The sequence below is a fragment of the Solanum dulcamara genome, chromosome 4 (assembly GCF_947179165.1).
Source record: "Solanum dulcamara chromosome 4, daSolDulc1.2, whole genome shotgun sequence".
Lineage (NCBI taxonomy): Eukaryota > Viridiplantae > Streptophyta > Magnoliopsida > Solanales > Solanaceae > Solanum > Solanum dulcamara.
Window position 1 is genome coordinate 27,267,224 of NC_077240.1, and position 10,493 is coordinate 27,277,716.

The following is a 10,493-nucleotide window of genomic DNA, read 5'->3' on the forward strand; positions in this document are numbered from 1 at the left end:
TTTAAAATTTAATTCAACATCTCAAACTTTGTTCTTTTTTTTTTAACTTTCCAATTTGCACACTTTTCATTCAATTTTTATCCCATATTCTTCCTCTTAACACCATTTTATCCTTCACAAGAAAAATACGATATTAAACACGAAGTAATATGATTAATACTCCAAAAATGATAAAAATAATAAAATATGAGATAAATAATAACTAATATATGCCTTTTGACTGAATATCAATATGTTGTGAATACTAGATCGACCTGACAATATTACTTCCGTTGACATCTTGTGAATATTAAATTAATTTGATAATATTACTTCTTATTGAAACAAGTACATTGAACCTTTTTGATGATCTTGAAGACGTACAAAAAAATACAAAAAACGATACAAGTCATAACTTTATTATTGAAATAGGAAGTTACATAAATTAGAGGGGACAAGACAAGAACGGTACTTAGCCTAGAATGGTATTATCGTACTTAGAGCATGATGCTTGTTGAAGCTTGAGTGATGAGCTAAAACCTATGTTCCTTCCTAGAAGGTCAAATATCAAGAGGTTCTCTTCCAATTGATGCCCTCCTATCACAATCGATGGCTCCCATGTTTGATCTTGTCCCACAAATGCTAAACACATAACGTCCTTACTAACTTGTACTACTGAATTTGACCCATAAATCCTCCAAAATGCACTCGGCTTGTGCAAGACAATATCAATTACAGGAACATATGGTCCAACGTTGGTGCTTTTAATGTGTTTAGAACTAAAGCAAAGTCCAAATTGACTCGTAGGAGGAGGCTCTACAAGTGTCACATTCTTCGGAAGCGCCTTGATGAAAGCAATTTTAAAAGCATCGTATATGCTAGTGTGCAAAATTGTGAAAGGTGTTGCTGTGCTTATTCTCGTCCCACCAACTCCATTTTTCTTATTAATAGATAACAGTGTTTTATTTAGTGGAACTTCTTTCCCTTCAATTCGAATGGATGAAACTTGGATATAGTACTCTTCAGATGTTACAAATCCACCCTGTTTATTTGCAATTAGTTTGGTGTAGATAATATCCTTGGAGATATCGATCTTCTTAGGATTGTAAACATAATATGGGCCAGAACCGATGAATATAACCCCACGAGATCCTGTAGATGAGCTCAAACATATACCAAACTTCCTGGTGAATCTAGGGTCTAAAGCAAGTTGATTGGGAATGGAAACTGGACTTTCCCGTCCAAAACCTGCAATTCCTGGTAAGAAATAATAATACCGCGTGTCACAAAATTGCATTTTCAAGGGAGTATTAATACCATATAAAATATAAATAAGGGGATATTAAGTCATGTGTGAAGTATCAAGTGGATACATGACTTTTCTAAATAGCTTTAAATTAAAAACAACTTAAATGACCAACATGAATTGTGATGTAGTGGTGACACTAATATTGAACTTGTGGGAAACCCAAAAAGAAAAACTTAAATCTTTTTTAGTCGGACCCACACATGAAATGACGCACATTCATACATACATACAAATTTGTTCATTAATTGGCGGATCAAGAAGAGTCATAAACCTATGATGAGTCATAAACCTTGATGAAATTAACTCTACAAGTTCTTCCACATATTTTTATATGGAATATTTGAAAAGCAAGATACAAAGACAGATTTGACAATAATGTGCAATCTAACTAAAAAAAATTTTGAAGTACATACATATAAATTTAATTTAACAATTAATTAAAAATATATATGTGACAATTTTAAATTTTAAAATGAGGTGTTCACACAGTATAATCCAATACCTGTGACTCCATTCGCGAGGAGTCTCATCATACTGGGATCAAGAAGGCAGCTGAAAATGAATCGAGGCCAAGTGACACGAACACCAGGAGTAGAACCAATGGCCAATACATCCTCAGCAATTTCTGCGCGGTCATGAAATGAATTGATCAGTGGATTTTCACCCCAAATGTAACAAGTATTGTTGTTGCATCCAGGCTGCAGTTGAGGTTTGAATATGCAATCTCCACAGGCATGAGACTTGGCAAGGGTGCATTGTGTGGAATTACATACAGCTGGTTTATATGTTGAACTTTTGTAACCTTTGTCACAATCCAATAATAAGCTTCTACCACCAAGATTGATTAAGAGTTTTATGGGGATTAAAGGAGTTCTTTGACTTACTTCAATAATGTATTGTAGGGTTGATGCGTCTTTAGTGACTGGAATGTATAGTACTTCAGCTGAGCATAGAAAAATATTGAATAGAAGAAATAAGAGAATAGACAAAGAAAGTTTGAATGTCACCATACTAGAAAAAGAAAGAAAGCAAATGGTATAATTAGACCAATGAGAAATTCTACGTAGAGAGTTGTAAATTTATAGTAAGAGAAGCATAGACAACTAGAGGCTATATGGACAATGTGTTTGAATTCTTTTCATTTGCTTATTTCCGTTGACATTAGTGAAGCTCTATCTTACTCTCTCCGATTCATTTTAGATACCGTGTTTATTAAAAATAATCAATTCAAAATAGAAACCAGGCTAGAAAATCAATGTTATCTGCGAGCAGAACACGATAAAATGGACAGGAAAGTATCATCACAACTTTGACTTTGAATTAAATCTAGTCAGCATGGAGTTATCTTATATCTGCACATGGCCAAGTTGACTAGCAAACAAATTTAAACGCGTGTTTGAGATTCGTGATGATTACATCTTATCTCAACTTTCAAACATTAATTTAATACGTTGAATATTAATTATCTATTCATCGCATTTGTGTTATTACGGCTTCAAAGCTTATACTTAATTAGGTCTTGGGTCTAACTCACGTCTTAAAAGTTAGCTCAAAGAGAAGATGATTGTTCAAGCCTTATAAAAATTCACTCATCTCATTAATCATTAATGTAAAATTTTAATTTTGTCATTCTTTAATATCCCACCTCACGCCCACTGCTTAGCATCTGGTGCATGGACAATTTTAATTTTAGGGGTCCAAATATTGATGAGATGAGTCCTGCTATAACACATTGAAAAGTTAGGTCTTAGGCCTAACTCACACCCCAAAAAGCTAGCTCAAAGGGAGGAGAATTGTCTAAGCCTTATAAGGAGTCCACACATCTCATTAGCCACCATGTGGGAGTTATGTCATTTTTTAACAGGGTAAAAATCATTTACAACTTCCAATATTGATTTAAAAATTAAACTCTCCATCTAGTTTGAAAAATAATCATTCTTTCCCTTTTTATTCGATGTAAAGTCTATTTTACTGTTGTCATTTTTAATCCTTCATTTATGTTACATATTTTATATTATACATAATATATTATTTTTTAATCTATGTATTTATATATTTTTATTTAAGTTTATTAACATTATAGGTAGATTAATCCTTTTAGAAGTTTGTTGCAAAATCTAATATTTTTTATGATTGTTATTTTAATATTATGTACATTAAATATTTATGTATGTATAATATGCATGCATATTTAAGTTTAATTTTTATGTAGGAAAAATGCATAAGTTCCCCCCTTAAGTTGTATCGAAAAGTCATTTACATACTTAAACTATCATGATGACATATTACACACCTAAACTATCTAAAAGATAATTTATTACCCTCTTGAAACGTATAACACCACTATCACAGTATGTGGTGAATTACACTTGCTGCCACATCAGTGCCATGTTAGAAATTATAATTTTTTTATATGTTTTTTTTTCTTTTCTTTATTAATTAACTTTTCTTTTATTAACTATATTTTATACTAATTAACTCATAATTTATTATTAACCACCCATCCGCCCCCCCCCCCCCCCAACCCCCACCCCAATCGTCTTCTCTATCAAAATCAAATTCACCCTCCTTCATCTTCTCAGCCATACCCAAGCACGCTCTATTTTTTCTAGTCAAAATATATTAAATGTTCTTGCCTATAAATTTAATTTGCTTGAATTTGAACAATTTGAGTGAAAGATAATTTCTATTTCATATCTAAAGTGGAATAAAAAAGAAGTTTGACTTATAGGTTTTTAGCTAGAATTCTTCTTCTTCTTAATGGGTTTTGAAAGAAAAAATTCAAGATTCAAAATGGGGAGTAAATGGAGGTGGGTGTGAAGAACTTCTTCTTAATGGGTTTCGAAAGAAAAAAAAATCAAAATTCAAAATGGGGAGTAAATGGAGGTAGGTGTGAAGAAGAAGAGGTAGGTGGGTGTGAAGAAGAGGGTATGTAGGGTGGGGTGATTTTATTTTTTTTAAAAAAAAATTTACTTTAATTTTAATCTGACACGCTCTTTTTTTATATTTTATTTTTTTTGCCACGTCAGTTTTAGTTCGGTAATAAATTCACTTTTAGATAGTTTAGGTGTGTAATAGGTCACCATTATGTTTAAGTGTGTAATTGACTTTTTGGTACAACTTCAGAGGGAATTTATGCCTTTTTCCTTTCTAGGTATAATATATTAACGTATTTTTTTTAATTTGGGCTCAGTTAACATTTATGCCCTTCAACTTTGAGTTTGCACAAGTAGACACTTAAATTTTTATAAAGTCAAACAAGTAGATACATACATCCTATACATGACATAATACAAGTCGGTTTGAGTCTATCTCATGCGAATTTTCATGTATACATGTATGCCAACTTGTTCAACTTAATTTATACAAGTTTAAGCATTTATTTTTTTGTCCGACCCAATCCACTAAGTCGTGCGAGCACCTACTCTAACACATAAATAGTAGAAGCCTTACCACCCATTTTAAAATGGATCATACAGACTAAGTAAAAACATCATGATCCACCTTTACAACCAATAAAGAAGGAGTTTCCAGATTTAACCTTGTTTCAACCTCGAAAAATACAAATAAAATCCTTTTAAAATATCAATATAACCCTATCAACGAACTAGTCTAAATGTGTACAAGAGCTTTTAAGAATAAGAAATAAATATAAATAAAGTAGACACAACTTTCACCATAGCTAGATAAAAGTAAAATTTGTTGTAGATCATCGTCATTTTTACTTAAGAAACATCACTGACCATGCAATCAGACTATGCCAATTGGCATAGTAAGAGTAGTATCAATACAAATGACACATACTCATATGTATTATCAACAATCCTTATCCACTACATAATATCATGTAAATAATCAGAAAAACATGCAATACGAAAATCTTCCATTTCTAACCTAACTCACCATGCCTCTACTATCTCGGTGACACTAGCCATAACTAGTCTAAATGTGTACAAGAGCTTTTAATAATAAGAAATAAATATAAATAAAGTAGACACAACTTTCACCATAGCTAGATAAAAGTAAAATCTGTTGGAGATCATCGTCATTTTCACTTAAGAAATATTACTAACCATGCAACCAGACTATGTCAATTGGCATAGTAAGAGTAGTATCAGTACAAATGACACATACTCATAGGTATTATCAACAATCCTTATCCACTACATAATATCATGTAAATGGTCAGAAAAAACATGCAATACGAAAATCTTCCATTTCTAACCCAGCTCACCATGCCTCTACAATCCCAGTGACACTAGCCATAACTTATACACTTTGATCCCAGCTTCATACCTTCTTCCACAACCAACTCTACCATTTATCATTACATTCTCTTACCATACCAAAGCTCTTTCAAGCCTACCCTTTTATATGAAATCAAGACTTTTCAAGGCTAACATTTTATACGCACTAAGGCGCCCGAAGCCTAACACTTTATACACACTAAGGCAACCTAAGCTTCCCAAGCCACATTTGTCAGTTAAATCACAGACCACTTTAACAAACATACACAATCCAAGTAACCAGCTAAAAAAAGAACTTCGATCATCAACCTGACCTAACCACCACATGAACATGAAAAAGCCAACACGCTCCCCCATATTTGAGTCCCGCTCACCCTTCAAGTAACTCAAACCAGACAAGGTTATTTAAGACAGTCTATAGTATTTAACGTGTAATTTTTTTATCCCTACAAGAACCAACCCAATATTTAAACACATAATCCATCTACTCATGAACAAACATCTCACAAGAATACTATGATTCACTGAAGGAACCCATACATAATGATAACCAGTACTAGGTACTCGAGCCAATCGATGGTATTTTGTACCAGGCCTGATATCCGATCAATCAATAATATGTATCAGGCATTGTATATGAGTCAATCAAGATATATCATGTACCAAGCGTGGTATCCGTGCCAACCGAGGTTATCCCGTACTAAGCTTGGTATTCAATCTAACCAGCAATTATAAATAATATACACAATCACAAACACAAACACATATATCACAAGTTATCAATAACAATTAGACTCTCAGTCGCAATTCTTGACTTAACAAACACATGAAGCATGTCCCATGTGATCACAAATAAAATACATAGTTGCACATTTATGTCAATAATCCCATATTAGACCCCCAATGTATGCATATGTTTGTTTCCAAGAATTACCTCCCCTATTTTCATAAATTAAAATATTTTTCAGACAATTTTCTTTTCTTAATTTAATTACCCACAGGTTGTCCCTCATGGAATCTACACCTAGCAACTGCTATATTAACAACCTTATCTACCCGATAAGTTCTCAACCCAACCAACATTAAATAACATTCACAACCATTCTGATTTTGCACTTGAAGGCCTAGGCATGAAGTCTCTTGTCAATTTAAAAAATTATTATGAATTAGATTCGAGTAAAACAACTTAGTTAAGTCTAGCCTACCAGGACGTCAAACACCTGTTGCAAAATTTTAGTTTCCTGATTTTCTGACTCCATGGAGGCGAATCTTGACGGACGTAGACCTGAAAATTGTGAATTTGACCTTCTTGCATCAGAATCCCTCCTCTTCTTTATTCACAAGCTTAGAGAAGCTTCTTGAGGATTTTAGAAGCAGACCCGTCTATTTTATCACTGAAGAGGAGAAGGAAATTAAAAGAATTCGTGTTTCTAGGTGTGTACCTCGCTAAGCACGCTATAGAGGTTGGCCTATCGCTATAGTGATACCACCATAGCAGAAATATTCCCATTTTGGTGGGACAACGTAAGCCCGGACAAGGTTCAATTTCTGAAATTTTCATCAAGTCATCCAAATTTGATTTTCCAACATAATTCAAAAAAAAATTAGACTCCGCACGAGTTGACTTTTCTAGTAACGACGGTTTAAATTATTACAATAGATACTAATTTACCTATTGTTCATCTTTAAATGAATAAAATGAGAGGAAGACAGAGCTAGTCAAAAACTTGTGCAAAACTGATAATGAGATACTGCCTCCCTACTTGAAAGAGTGAGAAGAGGGTCATCGCCATACGTACTTATAAAATTTCCACCTTCCAAGTGCTTAAGAATATTTGGGTCTTGCTGGTAGGCAAGGTCAGGACGATTAGCAAAATAACAAACTTTTTCCTCCATCCATGGGCCTGAACATTGGTATTGTGGGTAAAATACGGTTAGTCGGGTGACTGGAGCAGAATTATAGTGAAAGAGAATTGGGTCTCTTCCCTTTCTCTTTTTTTCCACTCTCCAAAACTCATATTTTCTCTCTGATCAATCTTTTCATACGTCCAAACTAAGGTAACTATCATATTCCCTACTTTTGTTACTTCATTCTATGCATAATGATTATCACATACTAGGAATTGGTTGAGTAGCTCAGGCATTTGGGGGGAGGATTGAATTTTGGAAATTTTTGACTTGATTTTTCTGAAAATTTATAGCATGGATACTTTCCTTACATTTACAACGTCACTACAATGTTCTAAATATAAGGATTACGACCTTCATAGCCAAAAAGGGTACAAAATGGTATGAGAAAGATAAATAGTTGTTCTTGGTTGAGAACTTAGATTCGGATAACAAAATGAAGTTTTAATGCTTGGATTATTTCATATTACGATAGTAGGACACTTTAGAAACACTAATCTATAATTAATTTCACTAAAATGAAGTGTTGGATCAAGAGATGTAATAGAACCACCTTTTGGAGTTCCGAAATGATGAAGGATGCTCAATTGGCCTTGCTCCGCTATAGCAAAAGATGTTGTAGCAAAACAATTCCTGCTATGGCGGCCTTGCGATAGCAGAGTGCACGTCACTATAGCGGGAGCCTGCAGGCAGTAGCCCCCTAGTCGGTCCAAAGGATAAACTATTTTCTTAGAATTGGTTTCTTTACATGTGATGATTTCTAACCTACTCTAATTATGACGGTAGGTTCTACTATCAAAATGGTTGTTAACGCCACACTAAACTACCCTTCAAAAAGATTTCCCAACAATGCTAGTAAGGAGATTTTTTGTGATATCCGGAGGATGGATTTTTGTCTTAGGAGGGCCTTTAAAATGAGGAGAGTAGCAGAGAAAACCAATGCTTTCTATAATTGGCTCCAGGAGTTTGGTTGGGGACTTTGGTGCTTTCTACAATCGGCTCCAGGTCAAGTGGATAAGAAAATTTTACGCAATCTTTCATACTCTTCTTTAGGATTTTCTCAACCCCACCATCTGTATTCTAAGGTGGACGTCTTCATGGATATACGAACTATAAAGTAAATAAGGTGATGAAAGTACCGAAAGTCTCAAATATGACCTATGATGCCAAGATGAGGGAGATGAACATGATGTGGCTGAAAGACTCAATGGTTGGCGAGGAGTACAGTGGCGAGGTCTACTATCCTACTACAGAAGGCATCACTAGACACTTCTTCTGGCATGAAGCCCAAAAGTGGCTAACACTGATAGGCTAAAGGATCGTACATTAGGAAATCTTACTTGTGTGATTATCCTTGAGAACTGGTGGTGGCCTGCACTATTCAAAAGATCTAGATAAACATGAGGCCGCAGATTGTGGCTAAGTGAAAAGACTTCTATAGAGGTAGCAAGAAATATCCTTACTTTCTTAGCCTGGTGTCTTCACTTTGCAGACGGGTGGGCGTACCTGGCTATGACACAAATTTTGAGGTGGAGAATGATGATCCTTTCAAAACCCTATTGGTGAGGAAGAGGCCATTCAGAGTATAGAAGAAAAGAAAGGTAGGCGAGGCGGAGAGCAGCCAGGCTGTAATAGATTTTGATGATGATAAGGATATTCCTACCCCTCCAACCCAGCTCCAGCCCCCAATATCTAGCAGGCGTTTGGAGGAAGATTTGACTGCAATTGGGAGGTACATGGAAACTTCTCCTACTAAGACCTCAGCCCTGCCTACTTCTGCCCAGGACATAATAGTGCTCCGTGGGGAGCTTAATGTCGAGAGGAAGAGAGGGCATTTCTAGGATCACTTGCTCGCTCGCATGTAGAAGACCATTAAGATCATGTTCAACTACGTCTCCCTAGAGCATGCACTTCCCTAGTTGGAGCCAGAGGACCTGCGGAATTTCCCATTCATGAGCGAGGTCGAGGTCGAGGACTCTACTCCTTGATAGTAGCTAGCGTGCAGTAGGTTCTACTATCAAAATAGTTGTTAACGCCACACTAAACTAACCTTCCAAAAGATTTCCCAACAATGCTAGTAAGGAGATTTTTTGTGATATTCGGAGGATGGATTTTTGTCTTAAGAGGGCCTTTAAAATGAGGAGAGTAGTAGAGAAAACCAATGCTTTCTATAATCGGCTCCAGGAGTTTGGTTGGGGACTTTGGTGCTTTCTACAATCAGCTCCAGGTCAAGTGGGTAAGAAAATTTTACGCAATCTTTCATACTCTTCTTTAGGATTTCCTCAACCCCACCATCTGTATTCTAAGGTGGACGTCTTCATGGATATACGAACTATAAAGTAAATAAGGTGATGGATAAAGTTGTTACTTGCTTTGGTTTTGCTCCGTTTGGACATGAAGAAATCTTTTCATCTTTCTTTTATTTTTGTTAGCACGTAGATGCTTGATTTATCTACTTTTAATCCTAATATATAAATGTTATGGTTGTTTTGATACATTCATGTTGTTCCCACCTTGGTATGAACTGGGAATAGCAATTTTAGATATCCTAAACATGAACAACAAAACAAGGGAAAATAGGACATGGATTCTATCCGTCCTGCCCATTATTGCGGTCATCATGTCGCTATAGCAGAAAAATCTCCATCATAGCAAAAGCATTGTAGAGGGCTAGTCCCGCTATGGTGTCCCTGACAAGGCTAGTCTTGGAAATTAGATTTTACTACAAAGTTCTCTCTTTCTCCAATCCCTATTATTAATTTTAACTTTATAATAGCACAAATATCCGAACATAATCCCAAAACCAAATTAAATAAAGCACATCCCAAAATTGAACCCAGAAATCATACAAATCAAAAGTTGCATCCTCTCAACATAAAACTTATCATTGTAACACATAAAAAAATTGTTCATTAGATCACATAGTGGTTTATCCCTAGACCATTGCACATAATCACATCATGTTATTTAGACTAATATACTTTAGACACGGACAGTGATTTAGGCAACACCATGCGCATAATAACAATTTCAAGCTACATCACACAAGC

At 35.0% G+C, this 10,493-nt stretch overlaps 1 protein-coding gene across 1 annotated transcript; it reads right to left on the reverse strand.

The window, feature by feature from the left end:
- Window positions 1-280: 280 nt before the first annotated feature.
- LOC129887159 (probable aspartic proteinase GIP2) lies at window positions 281-2,411 on the reverse strand. Its single transcript, XM_055962131.1, has 2 exons — window positions 1,791-2,411; window positions 281-1,236 (listed from the first exon to the last, which is right to left on the reverse strand). Exons 1-2 carry the CDS (start codon window positions 2,296-2,298, stop codon window positions 452-454), a joined length of 1,293 nt encoding a protein of 430 aa, XP_055818106.1. The 5' UTR covers window positions 2,299-2,411; the 3' UTR covers window positions 281-451.
- Window positions 2,412-10,493: the final 8,082 nt, after the last annotated feature.